Genomic DNA, 27,818 nt, shown 5'->3' with positions numbered 1-27,818 from the left:
CAGGTTTGTGAAATGAAAAATTGCAATAAATGCATATTTTTTGAAGCAAAGAAGAAGCAGGATCTTTATATATGGTGAGAACAATGTTTAAATTGGAAAGTTTATTTCTTTATATTCTAATTCATGACATCTAAACATTTCTAAGGAGACCTGCAGTGTGAAGAAAAATAATTTTGTAATTTGTCAGGTACCTAACAGTTGCCATTCCTGAGTTGTGATCATTATAGTTCTTTAAAGATACCTGGAAAATGTTTGAGGAAAATTAGAAGAAAAAATACCAACTGTCATGATTCACTTATACTGGGAATAGTGAAGTAACAGGCAACACAGCAACTATTCTGACTTTCTTTGGTCTCCTCTCTCACTTAGTACAGCAAGTAAATATAGTGACTCTTACCTTCCACTTAAACATCTGACTTCAGGGTTTTTAATATGACAGGACTCCTTTTCTACTGGTAGAAATTCAGATTTGAACAAATCTGTTTTCATTTGGAACAGCCTTGTGCAGAGTTCTAAACATTGTGAATCACATGTTTCTCTTTTAGTCTCAGACTCTGAGATCAGGGGGGCGGGTGGAAGTGTGTGCATCTCTCCATATGTTGTTGAACTATAGTTCCCAGCATTCCTCATTATTGGCTATGCTGGTTCAGGGTCATGGATGCTGTGGCCCACAAACATTTGACAGGCCATGCTTTGCCCACCCGTATCCCAAGTAAGTGGCCAGGAGAAGGACAGCAGAGAAAGCACCTTTGAGAAGGGTGTGTGTAGGACTGGCCCTGCTTCCTTCTAAGGGAGACTGCCTTCTGAACTCTCTTTAAAACACAGCTAGAAGAAAATGTGGTGTGGTTTTCTTCTCCCTCAAGAGTGGCCTTTAAAAACCAGTTTCCTTTGGTGAACATAAATTAGGCTTCTAGGGGGGCTAGTTTCTGAAGACACCTCACAGTTCTGCATTTCTTGTAAGGATGGGAAGGTGGGAGGAAAGAGCATCATAGAGAAAGTTCTTTGAGCTTTTCTGTATCTTCAAGAAACAGATGAAGCAAACCAGTTTGTTTCAGGATGGTTTCCTTTTACTGTATTTGCTTACAGTGAAGAATTTCCATATGGATCCCCAAGACATATGCTAGGAAAAAAGATATGGAATATTTTCATTCACAATATGTTGATCACTGTTGATTCTTTTTACTGTTTAATGGGAAATAATTTTTAAAAACATGAACATGGCATGTGGAGCTGTTTCTTTCCTCTTCCTGGAAAAAAAAAGGGGGGGGGGAATTGACCAGTATACGGATTGGGATGTGGCACTCTGAAGCCTGTTTGCTGGTCTGTCTCCTGTCACTTAACTTCAAAGATCCAATGAACTTGCACAGGATAGATGTGTCTGCTTCATGTTAAGCCAGGAAAGTATATTTACAACATTTTTAAGGGCACTGTGAGTGGATAGGAATTCCTTTCCATTGTGTGACACCTCAGTAACTTTCGTAACACGTAACTAGTTTTGCTTATGGCTTGATTGTTGCATTGTGAACTAAACTGTTAGTCCAAAAAAATCTTGGATGTTTCGCCATAGTGATCTTCCTTATCTTTTTCAGGCTTTCAAATGTACCCCATGGACCATCTGCAAAATTTTTAGTACAAAACAGTAAGTTCAGATATCTGATCAAGTGTATTTTATTGCTGTCAGTTTTTAAATCTAATTTTCTCCTAACTACCTTGGAAAGAAACATGTTGTACTTGTGTGTAATGTTTCTGTCCATATCAGCTGCAGTTCTTCTGTTTTACTGTTTTAAAATGGGTTGGTTGGAGTCAATTGATTGAACAATGCTTGCACATTACTCTATTTAATATAACCACAGTTCACACACTGGCGGAACTGAAGATGACTGGGAATTGTTTGCGGGGCTCCCGACCGCTTCTATCTTTTGACTCAGTAAGTATAGATTTGCAAGTTACTGGACTGCTTTCCATATCTTACGATCAGCAATAGTGTTGCTTCTTGATGATATCTACAACATATTTTCTCACAGGCTTTTGATCAGGAGCCACATTACGCTTTGCTGAAAGAGCTGTTTATTCAGGTCAGTGTATGGCTGTTTTCACAGATTAATTTTTTCTGTTACAAAACAAGAGTGTTTTTGTTTGACTACTGCATTGCTCAGAAGCGGCATGATCTCAGTGCCCAATGGCATGGTAATGGCAGCAGCTGGGGTCCTCAATTTTTTTCAGGCTTGTTTGTGGTGAACACTAATCTGTCTTTACACATTTTGAACCACCATTCATGTTAATGATGGTGCTGAACTGATAGCACCTGTGGATGGTGAATGAATACTTTTCTGTTCCAAAGAGAGGGAGTAATGGAAAGTTAGCACTAGACTTCATTCAATGTGTGCCTCCTTGCAGCACTGTTCTGATGGGAGAAGATTTTTGAAGTTTTTTAAAATAGGTGTGAGGGAGGGAACTTACTTCCATATGTTTGGGACTTCAGCTCCCATCTGTCTCAACAATTTTATCCAGTGATAAGAAACTTTAGCCAAAACCACCTGGAGGGTTGAAAGCGTACCATTTGGCTTGTACTGTTTCAGTAGAAAACTAAAGCAAAATGAAATGCTTACTGTATACTGGAAGCAACATCTCTGTATATTAGATTAGCCTAGGGCTGTTGTTAAACCTGCATGTTAAATGTAGAAATTTCTGGGGGGGGGGGGGGGGGGAGGAGTTAGCCTTATTAGTTTGTTTCATCATAAAAACAAAATAATTTTGCACTGCCTTCAAGACTAATGAGTTTCATTTGGCAGAATCTTTCAAGGACATAATCAAATGCATTATTATTTTCTGTAGAATCTTGGTTGAATAAAATGTGTTGGTCTTTAAAGTGCCACAAAACTGTTTGTTTTGCATGCTAAACACTGGGCATGTCTTTGCAAAACTTGGTATTTAACTGAACATGACAATAGGAAGATGGAAGGTGGCATCTTTGACTTTAACAAGTCTGAATTCATCTCTGCCTCTACTGTTGTAATTTAGATGTGTGTTGCAGCATTTCCACGCCACTGCTCTGTGGTATAGGCAGGATCCAAAAATAGTCATACTCACTTATACCGTTGTTAGTTCACAAGTAATTTCAGAGGCATACCATGGGAATATGTGGGCTGCGTAATTTCCATCTAGGGATTATTTTAAATCTTTTTACCACCTTCATTTCTCAAAGTTAAATTTTCCCTCTTTCAGATGTTTAGTACTCCACAGTATCATCCCAAAAGCCAGCCGTTTGTAGATCATGTCTTTACATTTTCCATAACAGACAACAGGATTTGGTTTCGGAACTACCAGGTTAGTTATATCATCTTGAACTCCTTTTCTCTGTCACAGACTGGCCGCCTAAGAAGGCATTTTGAGCTGAGGTCACCATTGGCTTAGCAAACCCAAAGATTGGCTTTGCTATAAAAACTAAATGCTGATAATATGGTTGCCAAAGTTAAGCATATGGATGACAAGCACACAGTTTTAGGTCACTCACTTTGGGGGTCTTATTTTAATAGTTTTGCATGTAATATATCATGAAATGATACTTCAGAATCAAATTAACTTTTAAGTATTATTGTTGGTCCTTAAAGTTAAAGAGTGAAAACAAACATGCACAATGGGACATAAGAGTATTTAAGGGGTGAAAGAGAACTTCTTGTCTTAAATCTAGAATAGAGCAGATATTTGTATATATTTGTATCATGACCTATTTCTAAAGATCTAAGAGTTTCATGCAATAATGACAGTTTAAATAAGGGTCGAAACAAGATAGCCTGGTAAAGCCAGCTTGTAGCCAGCTTGGGGGCATGATGTTCAGACATGACATGCCCCCGAGTTGCCCGGAAGACATGCTGGCGATTACACATTGGCCAGCTTCCAGGAAACTTGGGGCATGGCGTTCAGACGCAACTTGCCTCAGAATCAGCAAAAAGCCAGCTTTAGAGGCAAAGGGACAGCTTTTTCGCAGTTGTCTAATTGGGGAATGGGAGAGCCTGTGTAGTGTAGCGGTTTGAGTGTTGGACTGACTGGAGACCAAGGTTCGATTTCCCGCTTGGCCATGAAACCCAGCTGGTTGACCTTGGGCAGGTCACATGCTCTCAGCCTCAGAGGTAGTCAATGGCAAATCTCTGAACAAATCTTGCCATCACCACCACCATTATAAGTTCACCTTAGGGTCACCATAAATAAGAAATGATTTGAAGGCACACAACAACAACAACAACAACAAATTTGCAGATTACCAGTACTTGGATTATTATAACTAAATTATTCCTGTCTATGAAAGGCCACAGCTGGTAGACCAGTCAAAGCTGGACCCTGACACTCTCAGTCACAGAGTCCATCTGGGCTTCCAGTGACAAGAGTACTCCCAAGTGACATACTTCCTCTCTTAGAGGAAGTGCATTACTATTCAGAATACACCACTTACCTAGTCCCCAGATCCAAAAAAAACAGTAATCCATAGATCCTCTATCTTATCAGGATTCAGGGTCAGTTTATTGGTTCTCATCCAGCCCATTACCGTATTTAGGCACTGGTCCACATAGCCTCAGCTGACTCCAGTGACAAGGTGAATTAGTGCTGAGTGTCAGTTATTATTCAAGAACCTCCTTTTCTTATTCATGAATCTACATCCTTCTGTCCACATGGCCATGCTCAATATTTTCAACTTATGCTAAACAAATATGCATTTGTACCTTAACAAGAGAAACCCAAATAAACTTAAGAAAGAAGATGGCCTGCATATTATAAGGGAAGACTCTCTCCACTAATACAGTCCACACATTGTAGCCTCTGGTCTAGTCTGGGTTTCTTGGATCCATTAGTGCTGCTGAGGCTACAAAACAATTAAAACAGCCATCAAAGAGAGCCAAAGGCAGTCTGGCATGAGTATCATGTAAGTTAAGAGACAATTCAGCAGGTATGCACTTGTCCTAGTAAAAGGATATTAAGCATGTAATTTAAATGTATCCAGATATCTAGTATATCTGGAGTATTTAATATAAAATTCTACATGCTCCATCACAGTATGTTAGGATGTTTGCCTTGGAATACACAGTGTTTGTCATTCTGTTGCAGATTATAGAAGAAGATACAGCCCTTGTAGAAATTGGGCCTCGCTTTGTCTTAAACCCTATTAAGATCTTCCAGGGCAGCTTTGGAGGACCAACCCTGTATGAAAATCCTCATTACCAGTCTCCAAATATGGTAAGACCTGTCTGACTGAATAATAGCTTACAGTCTAACCTGGCTAACACATGTGGTTGTGGATACAATACTCCTAACATAGATTGTAAGCCTGAGGGCAGGGAACTGTCTATTATGTTGTAAACCGCTCGGATTCCCAGTGACTGGGCGGTATATAAATAAAACCTATTATTATTATTATTATTATTAACATAAGGACAGAGAAAGTGGCCCATAGTCTATATGTGATCCCAGGGAGGCCATTTAGTGCTCCCCTAGGCCCTTGTCCACCTAAACCACTGGCAATCAGCTGTTTTCCAGTCAATTCCCTAAACCAGAAGTGGTGCGCCATTACTTCTGGTCAAGCTGGGAGTAGGTGTACAGCCCATAATGATGGACTGGGGAAACTGACCCCACCTTCTCTGCAATTATATACCCCTTTTTTATTCATTCATTCAGAGTATTTATATCCCCTCATAGTGGCTTACAAATATTTAATTAGACGGTTCCCTGCTCTCAGGCTTATAATCTAAAAAAGACATGACACAAAAGGAGAAGGGAATGGCAGTGGAGAAGGGGATCAGGCCCAGCAGATACTACTGGTTCTTCACTCTCTCCAAGGCCAGAGCGATAACAGTTGGAATAGAGGGAGGGGGCCCTTTATTTGTCTCTGCTGTACTGACTAAACTCTCATCAGACGTCCCTATTAATTGCAATATTGGGTTGTCACTAGAGGGCTGCTGCTTTATCTGTATTAGTCACACTAATACCTATTTGGGGGTTCTTGGGCTACACATTTATTTTATATTCTCTGGATGGCACACAGGAGCAATCCACTTACCTATGAGTTATTGCTGTGTGCTGGCTGACAGTAAATCTTAAATACATGGATCACTTCTCCACCCCCAAGCAGTATGTCACTGGTCTGAATGTCTTTCTCGCTTATCCTATCCATTGTTTGCCTTCTGTAGCAGACTGCTATAGAAACATACCTGTGTTATGTAACTCATTTGTAGATAATATAAGTTGCAAAGCTACAATTATTTATATAATTAAATTGGCTGATGTCTACACGGTAAAATCTCTAATGGTTGAACTGATGCAGCTGTGCAGAATAGTACAGAATGAGTATCCCTTATACCAAATGCTTGGGACGAGATGTTTTGAATTTTTTTTCAATTTTAGAATATCTGTATTTGCATATACTAATTGCAATATTGGACTGGCAGCAGAGGGCTGTTGCTTCATCTGCATTAGTCACACTAATAGCTGTTCAGGGGTTCTTTGGGCTACAAAGCTGCAGAAGGGGCCAGTGTGGCATAGTGGTTTGAGTGTTGAACTACAACTCTGGAGGCAAGGGTTCAAATCCCAGCTTGGCAGTCTAAACCCACTGGTGACTTTGGGCAAGTCAGACTCTCTCAGCCTCAGAGGATGGCAGTGGCAAACCCCCTCTGAAGAAACTTGCCAAGAAAACCCCATGACAGGTTTAACTTATAGTCGCCAAAAGTCAGAAATGGCTTGAAGGCACACAGTAACAACAAGGCTGGAGAGAGATGACAGTCTGAAATGGTGGGAATTGAAGTTTAGTGCTTGGCCTAAATCCACACCTCCCACCATTTCACAGATCCTTGCCTCTCTCCAGCTGTGTGTCTCTTCAACCTTGCAGATATAGTGCAATTATGTACCTCATTTTTTTTTTTGGATTTTGGAATATTTCAGATTTTGGAATTCCAGATATTTACTCAACCTATACATGCTTTGTTGGCAGTCCCAGTTTCAATCTGTGGCACATCCAAGACTGGGAATGTTCCCAAAAAAGCTGCTGCAAGTCACTGTATACAGCTCAGAGCTAGATGGAGTGGCAAACTTGATCTAGGCAGATTGAGCCTGACTCTTAACTTGGAGCATGGATCTGTATATTTAGGTATGTTAACTAATTTATTAACTAAGTTTATTTTCTGGTTTCAGCACCGGCGGGCAATAAGATTGGCTACAGCTGCAAAATTCAGAGAGAAGCAACAAATGAAAGAGCTACAGAAGCTAAATAAAAAGGAAGAGAAGGTACTTATTCCTGAAGATCCAACAGAACACGTTTTTGAAATTCCAGGTGAAGAAAAGCCAGTAACAATAGAACTAGTGAAGCCAGAGCCAAAAATTAGCTTGAAAAAGAAGAAGAAACTTCACCAGCGAGCAAGGAAGTTGAAGAAGAAACTTGGTGGAATTGGAGCATAGAATAAGAATGGTGGGGGAATTATTAATTGGGACTTTATAATGTGGACATTTAATCATTTTTATTACACTTTTTTTGGTAATTTGTCTATCATTGTAAAAACTGCTCCAGCTAAAGGCTGGTCTTGTAATATCTTGTGAAGTAACATTTCCTGGCAGTGCTTTTTATTAAATGTGTTAACATGGCTTCTAAAATGCTTATTGGCTTGAAAAAAAAAGGAGCATAGCTTTGGAGAAGATACAGTAGAAGTATCTCTGCGTTCAGCAAGAACAGCCCATTCACTGATCCAGGCTCTGGAAGAAATAGCGACCACCGTGTATCAACAGAATATTGAAAATTGAAATGAGATCAACTATGTCCAGCTTCCACAATTGGGAAAACTGAAAACAAAATTGAACTCTCCATGTGTTTTGTTGTGAAGCATTGATATACTACAAATACAGGGGGAACTTTGCATTTCCTTTATCCATACATGCTTTGGGGAAAAACAAGCAGTAGAGTAGGTAAACGTTCCTTCTATGCTTTCCTGACTGTCTGGGCTTTCAGTCTGCTGTGAGCCTTAATGTTGTGTCATATAGGCTAAAGATGTATATGTGGAGATACTCTGGTGTTATACAGGCTCCCACATGCCCTGTATGCTGTGCTAATAGTCTATCAGTGAGGCAGCTCTTTATTTTCTCCAGAAGTGCTAAGATTGCGCATACATGTGTTCAAAACAAGGTTCTGCAGCACAAAAAAAGTGAACTCTGCAACCTGACTCAATTAACTTTTCCTGTTTTTGAGTGATTTTCTTCTTTTCCACTCACTGATACAACAGTGATACAACAACTCTAGCAAAGTACAGACACAACTCCTCACAACCTCAGTCAATGGAAAGGAATGCTGGGAGATGCAATTCATCATTTGGAAGGCTGCACAATTCCCACCCCTGAACTATACACATTTGTAAGCATAGAGGTGGCTCTTTCTGCATGGACTAATTTCTTCAGTGTGCTCAGTTGCATCAGTGTTACACACACAGTTCATCTCTCCATTTAGAATTACTGCATTTAATGTGGTACAGAGTTGGCTGGTTTAAACCAGGTTGTTTTAAAAACCACTATTTTAATTTTTTAAAGTCTGGCTGCTACTGATATTTTTCAGCCCTCTTATTAGAGCAGCAGTGACTTTGAATTTTAATATTTTAAACAGTTTATTGGCATAGTTTTTTGTGAGGTTTTGGGGCCATATGGCTGTGTTCCAGAAGAGTTTATTAATGACGTTTCATCAGCAGCTGTGGCTGGCATCTTCAGAGAAAGCTAGCATAGAAGAGAGGGATGTATATACTGTACATATCATTAATTAGACACCCTGAGGCCTTGCCGTTCAAGAACAGAACAATACACAGAGTAATATGTAAATCGCTAACAACTGTGAATATGCCCCACTTTCTTCCATACCCGATTCTCTGGAGATGCCAGCCACAGCTGATGGCAAAACGCCAGGAATGAACTCTTCCGGAACATGGCCACATAGCCCCAAAACCCCACAAATAAACTATGGATGGATGCCTGTCCTCCCACCCTGAGGCCTTGCCATCAACAATACAGTTGGCCCTTCTTATACATGGATTTTTTATACACGGATTTAAGCATACACGGTTTGAAAATGTTCCAAAAAAGTATAAATTTACCTTGATGTTCCATTTTTTATTAGGGACACCATTTTGCTATGTCATTATACTTAATGGGACTTGAGCATACATGGATTTTGTTATACACGGGGGATCTTGGAACCAAACCCCAGCGTATAACAAGGATCCACTGTACACAGATTAACATGGCAATCACACCTCCCTACCCAGGGTCACACAGTGTGTGTGTGTGTGTGTATATATATATATACACACACACACACACACACCCTACTTTCTTCCATTGCAGCATTCCCTGATGATGCAAAGCTACGGCTGAAGCTTTTCGGAGCTGAAGTCCAAAATCTCTTAAGGGGGCACAATCACTGCCCCAAATATCTGGATGGCCATCTGTCAGGTATGCTTTGAGAGTTCCTGCATGGCAGCATGGAGTTGGACTGGAATTCAGTGATCCCCAAACTGCCTTTTAAGGGCTTTTGGACTTCAGCTCCCAGAATCCCAGGCTATTGGGCAGCATGGCTGGGGCTCCTCTTTAAAGGGCAGACTTTGGGGGAGTCACTGGAGTGGCTGGCGCTTGGGGTCTCTCCCAACTCTAGGATCCTATGAGCCTCTGTTGTGGGATGACGAGGTCATGGGATCCCGCCCCGGGTGACCTCATCCCCAGTGACGTCACTGCCTCTGTGCCCGCCCTGGAACGTTGAGCTCCCTCTTGGAACGCTCGGCTCCCGGCGTTCCATCCCAACAAAGGACCCCCCGCGCTGCTCCGGAACCTTCGCGCCCCGACGTTCCAAGAGTCCCTCCTTCCTTCCCAATGAGGAGGAGGCGCCTCTCCCGGATCCCCCCGGGCTCCGCTCCGCCCTATGGCTCCTCCTCCGCCCCTTCCGGCCCCTCCCCTCCTCCCTCTCTCGCCGGCTGGAGCCCCAGGCAGGCGGATGCCGCCCCGGCAGCGCCCCGGCCCCCTTCTCCCTTCCTTGCTTCCCCGGTGGCGGTGAGGTCCCGGGGCTCCTCCCAGGATGAAGTGCCACTACGAAGTGCTGGGGGTGAAGCGAGACGCCTCCGAGGAGGAGCTGAAGAGAGCCCACCGGAGGCTGGCCCTGCGCTGGCACCCAGGTAAGGAAGGCTGGGTTGGCAGAGCCCCCCGGTGCAGCCCCTTCCTCTGCCTTCAGGAACTCCCCCTCAGGGCGGCCCCGGCCTCTCGGGAATTCAAGCCTCCCCCCCCTCCTTGCAGCCATCTGGCCCCAAGGAACTGTGGCAGACTTGAAGGGCTCTGTAGGGCTCTGTAGGAAGAGGGGGTTCTCCCGAGGTCTCTCTGTCATCCATGCGCCGGAAGGTTGAGAATGAATCACCTTAATAAGGCCGTAATGACAGCAGCTGGGAGCAAAGTATGTGTTGCGATTTCATGACAAAGAGCTTTGTTCCTTATCTGCTGGTGCAATCCTATGCATGCCTACTCCCAAGTAAGCCCTATTGTGTTCAGTAGAGTTTGCTCCCAGGTAATTGGCTAACAGTGTGCTCTGGTGGATTGAGCCTTGAACTACAACCCTGGAGACCAGGGTCCAATTCCTGGCTCAGCCATGAAACCCACTGGGTGACCTTGGGCAAGTCACACTTTCTCAGCCTCAGAAGAAGTCAGGGGCCAACCTCCTCTAAACAAATTTCCCCAAGAAAACCCCATGATCTGTTGGCCTTCTTAGGGTCACTGTAGGTTGGAAGCAACTTGAGTAACAGTAACGGGGGAGAGCAGACTGCATGCTGTCCCTGCAACCCCATTTTTTGCCCTTTGAAGCTCCCTGCCAGTTCTCCATAGCCCCCAGCCCCCCATGTAAAAAATGGGCTGCAACTTTTGCCCCAGATTTCATAGAAAAATGTGGAAACACATTAAAGTCCTCTCCCTGCCCCCTCAAGCACCCCAGAATATTTGTTTATATTCTGCATGCTACACTGTTAAGGGTTGCATGACAGCCTGTGACATGTTGTTGTTGTTGTTGTTGTCGTGTGCCTTCAAGTCATTTCTGAATTACGGAAACCCTAAAGTGAGCCCATCACAGGTTTTTCTTGTGCAAGGAAGGATTTCCCTGTGCAATCCTTCTCAAAACAGCAACAGGAGATAGCAGAACATCACATCCTGCTGCCATTTTGAGAGAGACTTCAGAAGAGGTATTGAGGCTTGCTGTGGAGATATGTCGTGGAATATTGGCCCCTGGTACCCATACTATTGCCTGCTACTTTGTTAGGATGAATAGGATTTACTCTCTAATAAATAAAATTGGGAACTTCATGTTTCTCATTGGAAATATATATCGATCATGTATGAAGAGGTTAGTTTATCAGTTTTAGACTCAAGTTGTTTTTTAAAGTATATATGCTGATCTCAGATTCCTTCTGTGACAATGAAGCTCTTGTGGTGGAATTAAATTGCATCTTGCCATTTGTGTCTTTGCAGACAAGAACCTAGAAAATGCAGAAGAAGCAGCAGAGCAGTTCAAGCTGATCCAGGCGGCATATGATGTGTTAAGTGATCCTCAAGAAAGAGCATGGTAAATCGTGCTGTAGCTCAATAAAGTTGTAGTTGGTCAAACCTGATGCCTTGTATCTCTATTTAAAGACAAAACCCAGTGAAATAATCACTGAGACCCTCTATGGTGTAGTGCTTAGAAATTTGGATTGGGATTTGGGAGGTCCATTTCTGGTCCTTGCTGAGACACGAAAATATAACTTTTTCAAATTCAGAAAGCAAGCATACAATAAATAACTTAGATTGTATGCAGATGTAAAGAGCAACGGATGCAGGCTTTTGTATTTTTGTACAGGTTGAGTCTCCCTTATCCAGAATTCTGAAATTCAAAATATTCCCAAAACCAAAATATTTTTCATGGGTGAAATGGAGATACTGACACCTTTGCTTTCTGTAGGTTGAACCTATACTCAGGTGAATCCACTGCTTTCTTGAACCTAAAGTCTAAACCACTAAAGGGAATTACCTCCTTGTGAGGTGGATTAGGGTGAGAGAGAGCTATTTAGTAATTTTACTTTATTTTTATTTGAAAAGAATTAATGGCTGATGGTAAGAGAAACAAATGTTGTCAGTAAGACTCAGTATCTCCGAAAGGTTAATAATGAATAGGTAGTTTCTGATGTTTCTTTTTATCAGTTATAATAAAAAGCATCAAAAGAAGTAAATCTTTCATTCTGCACAAAGGTTTCCTGGTCTCAGATGTGATTTTTAAAAATGTTTTCCTATTTAGGTATGACAATCACCGAGAAGCTCTGCTGAAAGGAGGAGTGGATGGAGAGTATCAAGATGACAGTCTGGATCTACTCCGCTACTTCACTGCTACTTGTTACTCTGGCTTTGGAGATGATGAGAAGGTAGTGCGAAGATGCAGTCTGTCATTCTCCCAAAAAGATAATTTCTGTTGTGTTTGTGATAGAGTTAGCAAGGAGAGGGCCACCTCCCCTGCCAAATAATCTAGAACAGGCCCACCAATAGTGACCTGCTACATTTACATCAGCCAGAGACCCAATGTGGGCCACATCTTGCCACCAAATTTCAATGGCAACTAGGCAAAGCCTGTTTAAAGAAAGTATTTTGCTTGCTTTGAATTGTAAATAAGACATTTAAAGCAAGGAATGTGCTTCCTTTGAATGGAATTTTCCAGTTTGCTTCTAAAATTTGACAATGCAGCTTGTGGGGAGCACCATGTTTAGAGGGGCACAAAAATTGCTTCATGGCTGAATACATCTTAGAGATTGCGTGTGACCCATCTGATTTAGTTTCTCTCCTCCAAGGTTTGTGGTTTTCCCCATATCGATAATGAAAAATACTGTGGGGAACATCTGTATCTATGGAGGCTGCTGAGTGATCTGGACCTATGAGATTTTTGAGAGATCTATGAGGAGAGCATCTTTGGTTGTAGAAGTTACTGTTTGTCTTGACTCCAATATGAGCTTCACAACCCTAGTGGTAAAGGTAAACAGATAGGCCTGTCTGTATTGTATCCGTAAGTGAAAAGCAGAAAACAGTGAAGAGACAATGCTTTGAGATGGTCAACTGTTTATTCAGCCTATTAAAAAAATCCAGTGTGTTTCAGCTGCAATGAGAAAAGGCCTTCTTCAGATATCACTGGAGGAGTGTTTGAGTGTGGGGGAACCTCCCATTCAGCGTTTGGACTGCAATCCCCACAACCCCCATTTGTCATGATGGCTGGGTCTCAGAAGAGGTGTAGTCCAAACATATCTGGAGAGGACCTGCTCTACCCTTGCCTAGTTTAATCAATGCATCCCATCATTTGATTTGCATTATTAAGCCATTAAGAGAGAGAATCCTAGAGTTGGAAGAGACCTCAAGGGGCATCCAGTCCAACCCCCTGCTATGCAAAAAGACACATTCAAAGCACCCCTCTTCTGCACACATGCACTTCTTCACTGTGTTTTTCTGTAGTGATCCCTCCCACAATACATTTCTTAATGTTTCACAAAAAGTGGAGCAGGAAGAAGCTTTTAAAAAACATATGTGTTAAAGGTAAAAAGGTAAAGGTAGTCCCTTGACATGAATGTCTAGTTGTGACTGACTGTAGGGGGTGGTGCTCATCTCCATTACTAAGCCGAAGAGCCAACATTGTCTGAAGACAACCCCGGTGGTCATGTGGCCAGCATGACTGCACCGAACGCTGTTACCTTCCCACCAAAGTGGTACCTATTTATCTACTTGTATTTGCATACTTTTGAACCGCTAGGTTGGCAGAAGCTGGGACTAGTGACGGGAGGTCACCCCATCATGCAGCACTCGGGCCTCAAACTGCCAATCTTCTGATCTTCCAATTGTCAGAATTGGTATCTTAACCACGAAGCCACCTCTTTAATGTGCATTAGCATCTCCCCAAAAGAAAATATAATGCGTGGCATAGAAGAAAACAGCTGTTTTATACAGGATTCTGCTTGTCTTTGTTTTGGTAGAGGAGAGGCAACACGTTTTGTCAAAATGGGCCCACAGGTCTTTTTAAGGATGGAAGGGGAAAATGCAAGGGCTGGATAATCTTGTTTCCCTAACAAGGCAATCTTTACTTGGCTCCTGGTTGTCTTTCCTTTGACAGGTTAAATAAAAGCTTTTCATTCCAACTGGCTTTTGAAACAGAAAGTTTTAAAAGAATGAACATGGGATTACTGTATGGTTTTCACTGTATTATTTCTGTAGAATAGATACAGGAATGCTGTATTGTTCAGTAATAGCTCTTTATCTTTTTTAAAATTGCATTTTATTCTTTTAACTGGAGGTTTGAACTGTTAATACTGTGAATAATTTAATTCTATTTTAATGTTCACTTTTATATGTTTTTAATTTGTATTGCTCTTTTAAATTGTGAGTTGTTTTGAGTGTCAATTTGTGGGGGGGGGGAGCAGAATGCAAATAAAAATGAAAATAACAGTAATTGTATTAGTAGTAGTAGTAGTAGTAGCAGTAATACCATAGAATAGGGTTGGGGAACCTGAGCATCCTGATCTTTCTGCACGGTGTCAATGTGTTCTTTGCCAATTGATAAGCACCAGGCAAGTGGCTTGTTCGAAGCCTCATGTGATCTGTCAAAAACCCAGGAGCACTTGTAAGTCTTCTAGGGACCCTTCACAATGTCAGCAAAATGGAATCTTCCTTTTTTAAATTTTTCCTGGAATAATTATATTATTTCTTTCAGGGTTTTTACACAGTTTATCGTCATGTCTTTGAAATGATTGCAAAGGAAGAAAAGGAATCCATACTGGAGGATGACATGGAAGAGTTTCCAAATTTTGGAGACTCTCAGAGTGACTATGATACAGTAAGTAAACCAAAGGATTAACAGGTTAGTTTTCAAGAATTCAGGAAAAAACTTGCCATTGAGAGATCCTGACTTGCTCAGGGACATCCATTGGGTTTCTATGGCTAAACAGTGGACTCGAACCCTGGTCTCCTGGAGTAATAGTCTGATGCTTAAAACTACACCATACTTGTTCTTTAGCCAATGTGTACTATATGGAACAGCTCCTCATATATAAATATATAAAAATAGTTTCCATTTTGCCATGGCCGCCTTCTGCTTTTCCCTAAAAGTCGATACTCACTTCCATGTTCTCTCTTTACCCTTCCAATTAGATAGTCCATTGTTTCTATGCATACTGGCAGAGTTTCTGCACTCGGAAGAATTTTGCATGGAAAGAAGAGTATGATACCCGACAGGCATCAAACCGTTGGGAGAAACGAGCAATGGAAAAAGAAAACAAGAAAACCCGTGACAAAGCAAGAAAGGAGCGGAACGAACTGGTTCGCGAGTTGGTGGCCTTTATCAGGAAAAGGGACAAGCGGGTGCAGGCCCACAGGAAGCTCCTGGAGGAACAAAACGCCGAGAAAGCAAGGAAAGCAGAGGAACTCCGGAGGCAGCAGAAACTGAAACAAGCCAAGTATGAAAAATTGAGTTTGAGTCTGCCACTTGAGAGTTACTGTGATTGTCTAATTATGCTCTTCTTTGTCTTCACTAATAACTGCATTGATGTAAACCATTGTATGTGCATTCAGCTGCAAAGGTACAGCTCATGCTCTAATGGCCATGTAGAGTTCTTCCATATGTTGGAATGGATGTCCTTTGGCAAACGACTTAGGGAGCTCGGTATGTTTATCCTGGAGTAGACAAGGTTAAGAGGTGATATGATAACCCTGTTTAAATATTTAAAAGGATGTCATGTTGAGGATAGAGCAAACTTGTTTTCTGCTGCTGCAGAGAATAGGACCCAGAGCAATGGATTCAAACTAGAGGAAAAGAGATTCCACCTCAACATTAGGAATAACCTCCTGATAGTAAGATCTGTTTGACAGCGGAAGACACTCCCTTGGAGGATGTTGGAATCTCCTTCTTTGGAGGTTTTTAAGCAGAGGCTGGATGACCATTTGTTAGGGCTGTTTGATTATGAGTCCCTGCATGGCAGGGGGGTTGGAATGGATGGCCCTTGTGATCTCTTCCACCTCTGCGATTCCATGAATGACCTGCCATGGAAACAGCTGTTGCTGTTGTTCTGCTGATGGACCATACTTTTTCTTTCTGTAATACAGTATAGCAGCTAACAGTGCTGCCCCTGGCATTATGGAGTGTGAAGTGGCTGCCTGAGATGGCAAATGCTGGGCATAAGGCAGAAGGACGACTGAAGTGCTGGAAGACAGACCTATATGGGCTGTGCAGCCTCTTCTCCTTGTGGTGACTCATCTTGGAGCATGCCGCCCCATCACCACTGCTGATATAAGGATTGACTGCCAAACATGTTTGGCTTTTGTATCCAAATTGGGGGATGTCTTGTTTTTGAATTCTCTTGGCAGCTCAGGAAATCTTTCTCAGTGGAACAACCTTCTAGACATGAGAGTAATGCACTTATAAAGATTTGGTAACCAGTGGGAAAGTAATAAGTACTCTGTGCATTTATAATCTTGGTAGTTCTGAGCATTTTTTAAAAATTGCAGTAAGCACAAACAAAGGGTTTTGTGCATTCAAGGCAATTGGGAGAATAATATATTGGGATATATCTATCCATGTTTTCTGGCATCTGCCACCTTTGGACAAGGGTGGCAGATGCCAGAAAACATGGGTAGATGTATCCCAATATATTACTCTTCCAATTGCCCTGGATGCTCAAAGCCCTGTACAAAATTCTGTACACATCTCAAATATATCTTTACCTGTGGCTCCTAGTATGCTTTTGGAATGGAATCTTCATTGTTCAAATAGTTGTTTGCCCCAGTGTCCATTAAAACAGTTCTCTCAACTTTTCATACCTATTACTCTGTCAAATAATCTAGGCCCAACAAGAAAAAAAACCCACAATTTTTCCTAAGAAAGATACATTTACAGGAATTCACTCTATATTTTACAGGCGTTCTGTTATTATAGTTGTCATTTATGCAAATTTCAAGTGCAATACAGATCTACTAGTGGTGTGGGAGTAAATACAAACAAGCAAAACTAATAATTCCATCAGTATAGGTTGAGTCTTTTTTATCTGAAATACTTGCAACTAGAAATATTTTGGATATTGGATTTTTTGGATTTTGAAATATTTGCATATACATAATAAGATACCTTGGAGATGGTGTCAAGTCCACACTATTTGGCAGACCGTTTCTCCTGGTATGAACCGGCCCACTCTGGGATCCTCTGGCGAAGCCCTTCTCTCCGTTCCGACACCATCACAAACACGGTTGGTGTGAACGCGAGAGAGGGCTTTCTCGGTGGCTGCCCCTAGACTCTGGAACTGCCTTCAGAATGGCTCCCTCCTTGATGGCCTTCCGCTGGTAGGTGAAAGCCTACCTATTCATGCAGGCATTTAAAGAATTGCTATAAGGACAGGCTGGGATGTTGGACCATCTTAAAAAATTGATACAGTTTTTTCTCAGTATATAGTTTTATCTTTTTAAAATATGTTTTATTCTTTTAATAACTATCTATTTTAATATTGTAATAATTTAATACTTTTTAATGTACTTTTTAATTTAATTTAATTTTTTATTTTTTATTGTACTGTTTTTATTAAAATAATAATTATAATAATAATTGGAGATGGGACACAAGTCTAAACATGAAATTCATTTATGTTTCATATATATCTTATACACATAGCCTGAAGTTATTTTATACATATTTTTAAAATAATTTTGTGTATGAAATCAAGTTTGGGTTCACTGAACCCAAGCACAGGTCATCCATGTGGACAATTTTGGATTTTGGAATTCTGAATAAGGGATACTCAACCTGTAGGGGAAAATTGTAATGAATGTTATTGATCATAGCTTTTACTTCTAAGGTAACAGTAAAACACCAAGAATATAAATTAAAATATCCAATAGGATTATTGGGGGAAATTGCTTTTGCTTTCTAAAACAACTATACCACAGCTAAAACCATTTCAGTGACCCACTGCTGTACCTATACCACTGTATTAAAACAGGGAGGTCGGCAGCTGAGTTTTTAGAAATAAGAGGAGATATGATCAAACTTCTCTGATTTGTGCCTCTTTGGACTACTTCCTCTAGGTGCAAGTGCAGAGAGTCCCTGCTTGCACCAAAATGTCATGTAAAGGCTAAGGTAAAGCTCTTCTCCCTTATGTCACATTTTCCATTTGGAGGGATATATCACTATATGCAGCTCATCAATTTTGCCTCACCTCTAATCTGCAGAGTTCAAGTACATTTTTACCACTTTGTAAGAATATTTGACAGCAACTAGTTTCCAAAAATTCAGCCTTCTCCCTTGCTCTTTCCTTTTATTTTTAAGACTGGCCGAGCAGTATAAAGAACAGAGCTGGATTAGCATGTCAGAACTGGAGCGAGAGCTGCAGCAGATGGAAGCACAGTACGAAAAGGAATTTGGTGATGGGTCCAATGACGAAGAGGAAAAAGAGGAATTAGACTGTAAAGAAAAGCAGGATGGTAAGGGTGAACTTACAGGTGACAGCTCACATGGGAGAAGTGTAAATTCTCTTTGGTAAAGTGACTTGTTGGGTTACTTTAGCTTTCTTCATTAATTGCTAGACTAAAGGTGCAGGTTCTATAAATGGATGAATATATTTATTTGAAAAATCTGTACCCTGTTGAGACACAAATAGTTCCTGAGATAACTTGATGTATATAACAAATGCTGCCAAAAATGTTTCAGTTTGAAATACCTCTGTTCACTCTTTCATTGCTCTTTTACAGTACTCCATTCTGTTCTCCCTTCTATTAAGTTTTCTGTCCCTTCCTCCTCATCTCAGACAGTGTTCTGTGATCACATGCTAACACCTCTGAAGATCTTCAAAAGAGGGCATTCTCACATACCTACCATTGGAGAGTATCAGATGGGGGCGGGATAGGGACAGGATCACTCTCTTTTCCTTATCCCAGTCGTGCAAAAGCATTTCATAGATGTCGCTTTTATCCTGTCATCCTGTCACTGAAGTGGAAACTCCCATTAATGCAAAAGCACAGGATGATTCCACTTCAATGTCAGGACAATGACTGGATAAGTGTGATGTCGTATGAAAATCTTTCACATGATTGCAGTCAATTGCACTTCAGTGATGGGACACTGACAGGATAAACGTGACATCATATGAAAATCTTTTTGCTATCTTGTCATAAGGATGGGAAATGGACAGGACAAGGATGTCCTTTCCCCCGTCTGATCATCTCTAGTGTCAGAGATCTGATTGATTTGGGCATGTGAGAGGGCCTTTTTGGTGGTTGCTTCCAGGCTGTGGAATTCTTAGCCATAGGAGGCGAGCCTGGACTCCTCTCTGCTCTCCTTTGGTAGCAGATAAAGTTCTTTTTTATTTAAACAGGGATTTGTATTATTTAAGAAACTGTGAAATAAATTTGGCTCCATTCATACCAGTCAAATAATCTCATGGATGCTGAACTAGTGGTATATTCCTAATCAGACTTGAAGAAATTACTTTTCCAAGTTTTGCTCCTAATAGAGTCACATAAAGAGAATTGCAGTAATTCAGCATTGTTTAATTCAAGGTAATGTTTCATGGATTGTAAACTAACAATGTAACCCTAGATATGACCACTCAGTAGTAAGCACCATTGATTGGGGTGGGCCATAGTTCTAAGAACAGATAATTTGCAGTAAGACCTATCACCATTATGCAATAGGATTCAAGTAAACCAGCCTAAGATTAAGCAAAAAAAAAGTATTTAATAAGTATAATCTGAGCCTTCTCCATTTAAAACTATTTTTCTCCAGATAAATTAAGTGAAGAAGGTGATGATGCTGATTTCTATGATGACCTCTATTGCCCCGCTTGTGATAAATCCTTTAAGACTGAGAAAGCGTAAGTATTTTTCCTGCTTGGATTCTAAAGAAAATGTTATCCAGTAGCTACTTTGCCCACCATCTTGTATGCACTCATTTCAGTACCAGTCCTCTTGGTTTCCAAAGGGCTTCTTCCTAAGTGAGTAGCCTACAATAACAGATGTCAATAATAAAGAAAATGTTGTATAAGTGAGCAGCCTACAAGGCTCTTTTATTCTATGAAGTACAGTATCCTGTATCTTGGTGGTACTAAATAAATAAATGCAAGGTGTCAGCTTACCTTTCAGAAAATGCAACAGTAAGTGTATTGCTTGTCTGCTCACTCTTAGTTAATTTCTGCCTACCAACTTTGTGCAGCATGAAGAACCATGAAAAGTCCAAGAAACACCGAGAGATGGTTGCCTTGTTACGGCAGCAGCTGGAGGAAGAAGAGGAAGAGTTTGCTCTTGGTACAATTGATGAGAATGGACTGGATAGCAAAGAGGAAGAGGAGACAGAAGAAATGCCCAAACAAAAGTATTTATTACAATATGGAAAAAACAAACGAGAGCTTGGAAAAGCTAGAATTTTTTTTTAGATGACAGCTTTGAGATTTTCCCCATAAAGCATGTTCAGTTGTTTTCCAAAAAATGGGAGAAGCTTATAATGCAGTATGACCATGGATCTAGTTACTCTGTTGAGTGTGCAAACCATGCCCCTTTTCAGGATACAGTTCACACTGTGTCAGGATACATATGGTAGACAGAGTAACATATGCAGTACATTCCTTTGTAGATACTCATGATATTGGAAGGGCAGGTGAAGATCTGTAATGGGTGGAGAAGTAATTTCAGGGCAGCATCCTTTCCCAGAAAACTCCTGGGGGCTGGAGATGTTCATCATGGCTTCTACCTGGATTCCCATCCCCTTCCTTCGTGCAAAACCAGATCCCTGCTCTTGCTTGAGATCAGTGATGAAAGAGAAGAGGTGGTAGACCAGAAAGGCAACTTCTCTGGACTGTGCTTGGCCCATGAGAGGTTCCAGGTCCCTTGTCTATAGATATACAGTGGACATACATTAGAAAGCTGCACCTGATGCTGCCTGGTTATCTGTGGTTGTAAATGTGTGTCTCATCACTTATTTGTTCTTTACTTATAAGGAGCCTTGGTGGTGCTGTGGTTAAATGCTGATACTGCAGCCACAGTGTTGTGAGTTTGATCCTAGAGAGCTCCAAGTTGACTCACCCTTCCATCCTTTCGTAAATTGGTAAAATGAGTACCCAGCTTGTTAGGGACAATTGGGTTACACACTGTAAACTGCTTAGGTGGTGCTAGTTCACTGATAAAGGGTTTAGAAATGTACTTGCTGTTGCTATATTGTTGTGGCCACTACGGTACCTGCAGGTACAAAAGAGCAAATGTATGTGAAATAAGCATTTCTTATGATTTTTTTTCCCTACATTTCTTATAACAGTTTGACTCATACATGGCTCAGTGCTAATGGAACCCTAGGATTTGCAGTTTTGTGAGATACTCAGCCTTCTCTGTCAGAAAATTCTGGTATTACAACAGACTACAAATCCCAGGATCCCATAGCATCAAGCCATAGCCGTTAAAGCAGTGTCAAACTGCATTGTTTCTGCAGTGCAGATGCAGCCATAAGTTTAAATACGTTTTGGTGTTTTTAACTGTTTTACATCATTCTTTAAAAAAAATTCTTTTTAACTTTTGTAAACTAATGCTTTAGCTTAATCTTTTTAAAATTATTGTAAGCTGACTTACAATAAGTCAGAAAGGCAGGATATAAATTCAATAAATAAACGTTAAGTTCTAATACGGCTTAATACTTTCAAAGTAAACACTTTAGAATCAGTGGTATGGAAATCTTAACCCCATTTCTTTTTGTCCTTACAGACTCTCAAAGAAACAAAAAAAGAAACAAAAATCAACGGTGGTAAGTTTTTATGAGAAATGGAATCATTTGCATGGTTTTGTTTTCTAATTCATTGTTTCTTAAGGTAGCTGATATGGGCAAACCAGCATGACCTTTCCCTGATGTGACAGGGACCAGTACCATATTTCTGCCCATTGGCTACAGTCGTTTCTTTCTTCTCTGAAAATTCTCCAGGGATCATCATTGATGGCCCCTGGGTCAATACCAACCCATTGACCACCACTATGAGTAGCCTTCTGTAGAGCAGTGGCTGCATCCACTCTAAAATGATAGTTCTATTTCAACTTAGTGCTGGGTGTCAAGGTGTTTCCTAGTTGCAAGTCACATTTGCACTTAGCAATGGGGAAACAGCTACTTAGCTAAGATTGGGAGCAGAGTTGTCTTTCAGTTCTGGGAAAATTCCAGAATTTACTTGAAGGTCCAGTACAGTCTGGTCAGGCTGAGACTGCCTTCCAGTACTGCAGGGGTGTTTTAGTCCTTGGCCAAATTGCAGACAGTAAAAGAATGAAAGGAGACAGAGTCCTATGTGCTCTGTGATGATCCAAAACCTTTTATTTTTTAAAAAGCTCAACACATTTCGGCCTTAGGACCAATTGACTTTCTTCAGGGGCTATTATAAAATAAACAAAAACACATTTACTGTTATTGTGGTATTGGCTTTTTAAGAAATAAAAAGTTTTGGACCATCAGAGAGCATGTGGAACTCTGTCTCCTTTCATTCTTGTGTCGTGCATATGTGCTTTCCAGTTTTTGTTCTGTTCCAAATTGTAGACAAGCCATAGACCCCCAAGGGTAAAAAAAAAAAACACACACACATTCCCTCTGGGCCATTTTGTCTCCCAGGTCATTTTAGGGCCAGGGGAGGCTTTTTTTAAAACAGGAGATAATGAGGAAGTTATTTCCTGTTGCTAAAAAGCCTCTCTTGGCCAAAAATGGTCAGGGTTAGGGACCCTAGCTTCCCAAGCTTCTCTGATACAAATGACTGCTAAACTAGTTTAATTCAATAGTGTAGCCACGTCTCTGGCTCACTAGAGGGGAATCTCTGGCCTGCGAAGAGTTTGATCTGCTTACACACGTTAAGAGTAGACCCATTGAATTAAATGGGACTTAAGTTAGTCATGGCAAATGCCAAGCCATTGATTTCAACAGGAATGCTCTGTGCTAAGACTAGCGCCAGCCCCAATTGTCGTTGCTTTTTTGACGTCAAAGAATGTGAGCAATGTCTAGTATTATATGAGCAGACTTACATTTGCGCAGTGGGATTCCCCTCATCTGGCATCATCTTGGTCTGGTGAGAGCCCCTTCCCACATCCACCAAAGCAGAGGACAAAGTACAAAAAGGTGCAGATGAAAGGGTTCTGTTCCCTTGATAAGTATGTTTTTCTGGCAGATGGGTGCCATTTTAATTCATTCTTTGTACTTATGCCCAAATAAATTGGAGTAGCATCATTCTAGATCTTGCAAGTTGACTTTGCAGCCCTTTAGGCCTTACAGTGAGCATATCTGTATTTCTGGTTTTCATGGTTCCTATAAATTCTTTGTTCTTTTTCAGATACAGGAAGATGCTTGTAGTGACAAAAGCACAGAGGAGCAATTTGATGAGGCAAAGCAAGGTGGCAGTGACAAAGAGCATGGTGCAACTGAAGAAACAGATGTCAGCAGAAACCATAACCGAGAAGATGCAAGTGCTGGAGAAACAGAACCCCAAGTTGAACCCAAAAACCACAACCCAGAAGATGCAAGTGCTGGAGAAGCAGGAGAATCTCAAGTAGAACCCAAATCTGAGGTGAAAAGGTAAATACCTAATTTTGTGAAGATTCTAAAATTAGCATCCGTTGGTTAAAAAAAAAAGCCTGTGTATATTAGTGTGATTTCTGATAGAAATGGCTGGCAACCTGTTGGTGACTTATGCTGATGTAACCTAGTATTCCGGCATATCTATTTTAAAGATCATTGTGGAAGGAGGTGTCCAATTTACCTTGAATCTTCAAAAAAGATCTCAGCCAATATTCAATTTTTAAAAATCTATCTTAATGTTATCTATCATAATTAAATCTATCTAATCTAATCAGCTCTGCTCAGATCTTGCAGGTTACATAATTCTGCAGAATTATTAGTACAGTTCTTTATCATTTGAAAGCTTTTATAAAAACGAAGACCGAACAAAGACATAACTCACTCTGGAGTTCTGTTAGTCTTGTCTACATGTAAAAGCAGTAGGATTTGCTGCTTTTGGCTGAACAGTGGGCAGTGTTCTGTTCAGCACTGGGGAGAAAAGTACAAATGAATAAGAGGCATTCTTTGTCTTTTCAGCAATACTAAACCTAAAGGGAAGAAAACAAAAGATACAAAGAAAACTTCCACAAGAGCTTCTTCGGAGCATCCTACAACGGTATGTGGAAAGGATTGAAATAAAAACCTTTTTGACTAAACAGAGTATAATTAGTATCCAGCATAGTAGTTTCTTGTTGTTCTGGGGTCCTCCAGAATCCTGCCCCCTTTAAAAAACATATTCACTGGAATCCTTGATCAGTTGTTTAGTTACATCTCCATAACTAAATGATGTCTCTGGGCCTGACACCCTTAGTCCACCTTAAGAACCAGCCACCAAATTGGGCAAAAGAAGTCCCTTCAGCTTCCAGTCAGGGTGCCAGTGACCAAGGGTGCAATTTGGGCTCATGACAGGTCCTGCTTCTGAAATGTCATCCTTCTTGTGCCTTGATTGGAAAATGGACTCCAGTGCCTGGCTTTTAAGATGGACTGGAGTGAAATTTACATAGTTTAACAATAATACTATGTAATCTTACTGAATACAACTCAGAAAACATATCTAGGGATAGCTGTATTGGCCATACAACAAAATGCAATAACATCCAAAATCTACAAAACAGCAATAAGTTTGTTAGGTTTTAGCTATACAGCAGCTAAAAGGTTTTTCCAGATGCAACATTACAGGGACCTCTTGAAAAATTCAGGGTTCTCTGCCTAAGGTGCAGGTAGCCTAACCCAGGACAGAAACAGCCTGGATCTCAAGGGAAGTTACTTTTTTCATTGCTAATGGAAATGAAATTTTATTTCTTGGGTTTCTTTGACTCCCAGAGTGCACATGGCCAAAAGGGAAGGCTATCCTATGCCTCCATGAAAATTCCTCCAGACTATCTTAACTGACAACAACAAAACCAGCATATTAACAAAATTTGGCCTGTGCCTCTAACATTTTTTCTTCTCCTCCTTCTGTATGATTTTTAACACCTTTACCTGATGAAGAACCCAGTTGAGCTTCAAAATCTTGATATTTTTTGTGTATTTTTGGTTGGCTCAATAAAGGTATTGCTGCTTTGTGGATTTTGAATACAGATCAGTTATGTATCCATGACTCTTTTGTTATGAATCTGTAACAGCGTTACTGAGTATCAACCATTGAACATACCATTGCACAACCCTGCAGGGAAATTTTTCATGTGTTTTAAAGTATTTGGCTGTGTGAGGCTGTTACGGCAAAGCCAGTCTGTTGTACCACACAGAGCAGTTTCCTTAGAGCAGTTTCCACAATCCACAGGAGCCTGTAGCTGTTTTATCACAGAGAAACAGATACAGAAAATATTCTCCAAAGATAAAAAAACAAGAAAATGTTATGAAGTAGCAGGCTGAAAACTGCAGGTGTCTGTTGAATTGAGATTGATTGTTCTGAAGAAGCTCTGTGATGGCTGTCTTTGAAAACAACACAGGAAAGTCGAACTAGCAGAGCATTTTCTGTTCTGATTGGTGAGCTGGTCTCTAAAGTATAGAGATTTTCTCTTTACTTGGTACCTGGAGATGTTAGGATTTGAAACTGTCATTTAGTATACAAATCCTGTGTTCGTTTTTGTTGTTATGTGCCTTCAAGTCATTTCTGACTTATGGTGGCCCTAAGGCAAAGCTATCATGTGGTTTGCTTGGCAGATTTCTTCAGAGGGTGTTTGCCATTGCCATCCTCTGAGGCTGACAGTATGAGTTGCCCATGATCACCCAGTGAGTTTCTGTGGCTGAACAGGGACTTGAACTCTGCTCTCCAGAATCATAGTCCTATGCTCAAACTACTACACTTCACTGTGCTCATACCAATAAGCTATAGCCCCTGATAGCCTAAGTGAATGGTAGGTTTTTCCAGCAGCTGTCAGCTTTGACTCCATACCATCCCTAGGTTTGAGCGCAATCTACATCTAGAAGATGGGATAAATGACTGACCTGTTATCTCCTGTGGGCTATCTCAAGTTATCTGCCCGCTCAACTAATCCAGCGCTTGGGAAAAGTAATACAAGTCCTAGAAACCACCAGCCAGCATGACCAGTAATCATTCTGGCTGAGGATTTTGGGAACTATTATCAAAAAAAAATTTCCAATGTGAAATAGACCCAGGGACTAGCTTTTCTGTGCTCCAAAAGGGCGATTCTTCTATTTTCAATTGCATTTTTACTAGATATAGATACAGATAAATGTGCATATAAGGCCGGTTGTATGAATACTAACAATGCTGGTATTTTTGGTTGTTTCTTCTGTCTTCCTGCTCCCAGCATGAAGTTTCCCTCCAGTGTGTTACCTGTCACTGTGAATTCCAGTCACGGAATAAACTCTTCGAGCATTTAAAAACTACAGGCCATGCAAAAGCCACGCAAGCACCAAGTGTCCACGTTACTGTGAGCAGCAGCAGAAGCAAAAAAGAAAAACGCAGAAATAGATAGGACTTGTGGAAGGAGCAAGAACAGCCATTATATGTATGGATAACTCCAAAAGACACTTTCCTAGCCCAAAGAGTCAAAGACTTTATGGTAATAATTTAACTGGAATGAAAATACCTGAGTCCAGCAAAAACAAGCATTGTGGCAAAGTATTTAAATATGTATGTTAAATCTGTACTAATTTTTTTATTTTGGCCTATAATTGACTGCCAGAGAAGTGATTATCTACAGTCACTTCACTGAGTCCAAATGTTTTAAGTTCTCTTCTCCACCTCCACTAAAGCACAAATTACTCATGCAGAGTATGTTCCTCCTGTGAAACTTGTAAAGAAAAAAATGTACAGGTAGAAGAAATAAATTATTTTACTGTACACTGCAGTTTTATTTTATTTTATTAGAGTGTGTTGTGTGCCATTTAGTTATGTCCTTGCACACCATGCCCAGGTATGCATGTATTCCAATGCTGAAAACTCTTATATGTTTAAACTGACTCAGGTCCCAGGTTTTAACTGCTGGAACTGATGTTAAGGCATTTGTTTTGCTGCTGTGCAAATACCAGCTGCTCCAATACATTCCCCACTTCACCCTCTCCAAACAAGTATTCTGTGACCTCTTACTGGATTGTTCTGGGTGTCTCTTTTGCTGACCTGCATTTAGGGTTCCCCCACCCCAACAGGCCTTTTTATTGATTAAATTCCCTGGAAATTGGCAATACTGCTTGGGTTTCTTCTAACCTTGCTAATACCTCTCTCTTGTGCATAGACAGTGCCATTTTGGCTACATATTGGGGTCCTCACCAGTGCACATCTGGCTAGGAAGTGCCAGAACAGAACAGGAACACTTGATGTGCATCTTTGCAGTTACCCAATAGAGTTTTGTTGCATTTCTGCAATGTAGCTACAAATTAATAAGGGCCCCATACAGACAGGCCAAAATAAAGCTGCTTTGGGCCACTTTGGAGGTATGCTATTTAAATGATGCATGCATCCTAAGAGTCCAGAAGCCACGCCAAAGCCACGATCCAGTCCTAAGGACTGGAGCACAGCTTTGGTGCAGCTTCTGGACTCTTAGGACACATGAATCACTTAGACAGCATACCTCCAAAGTGGCCTGAAGCAGCTTTATTTTGGCCTGTCTGTATGGGGCCAAGGTTACAAAATGTATTGGGATGCAGGAGCTCTGCCATCATGTTTAAAGCAATCCATGTATCCATAAGAAGGTAGTTTCTAAAGGATATGTTCAATATACAGGCCTAAATCCAACTGCTAGCCACAGCCAGAGTAATC

General features: G+C 40.9%; 2 protein-coding genes across 2 annotated transcripts; both read left to right on the top strand.

Annotated features, from left to right (window-relative positions):
- Positions 1 to 6: 6 nt before the first annotated feature.
- On the top strand, positions 7 to 7,623 carry BRIX1 (biogenesis of ribosomes BRX1; the record flags this gene model as incomplete). Its single annotated transcript, XM_042455823.1, has 7 exons — positions 7 to 74; positions 1,590 to 1,639; positions 1,854 to 1,927; positions 2,025 to 2,075; positions 3,226 to 3,327; positions 5,101 to 5,229; positions 7,177 to 7,623. Coding segments are annotated over 7 exons (738 nt in total), but the record flags the coding sequence as incomplete, so codon positions are not given.
- Positions 7,624 to 9,961: 2,338 nt separating this feature from the next.
- Positions 9,962 to 26,903, top strand: DNAJC21 (DnaJ heat shock protein family (Hsp40) member C21). Its single transcript, XM_042452300.1, has 12 exons — positions 9,962 to 10,181; positions 11,515 to 11,608; positions 12,317 to 12,440; positions 14,762 to 14,884; positions 15,199 to 15,503; positions 18,359 to 18,513; positions 19,814 to 19,901; positions 20,240 to 20,398; positions 21,775 to 21,814; positions 23,367 to 23,608; positions 24,128 to 24,206; positions 26,368 to 26,903. Exons 1-12 carry the CDS (start codon positions 10,085 to 10,087, stop codon positions 26,533 to 26,535), a joined length of 1,674 nt encoding a protein of 557 aa, XP_042308234.1. The 5' UTR covers positions 9,962 to 10,084; the 3' UTR covers positions 26,536 to 26,903.
- The last annotated feature ends 915 nt before the right edge of the window (positions 26,904 to 27,818 follow it).

This window comes from Sceloporus undulatus, chromosome 2, assembly GCF_019175285.1.
Source record: "Sceloporus undulatus isolate JIND9_A2432 ecotype Alabama chromosome 2, SceUnd_v1.1, whole genome shotgun sequence".
Lineage (NCBI taxonomy): Eukaryota > Metazoa > Chordata > Lepidosauria > Squamata > Phrynosomatidae > Sceloporus > Sceloporus undulatus.
The sequence above is the reverse complement of the archived record's forward strand: the minus strand, read 5'-3'. Positions and strand labels throughout refer to the sequence as shown.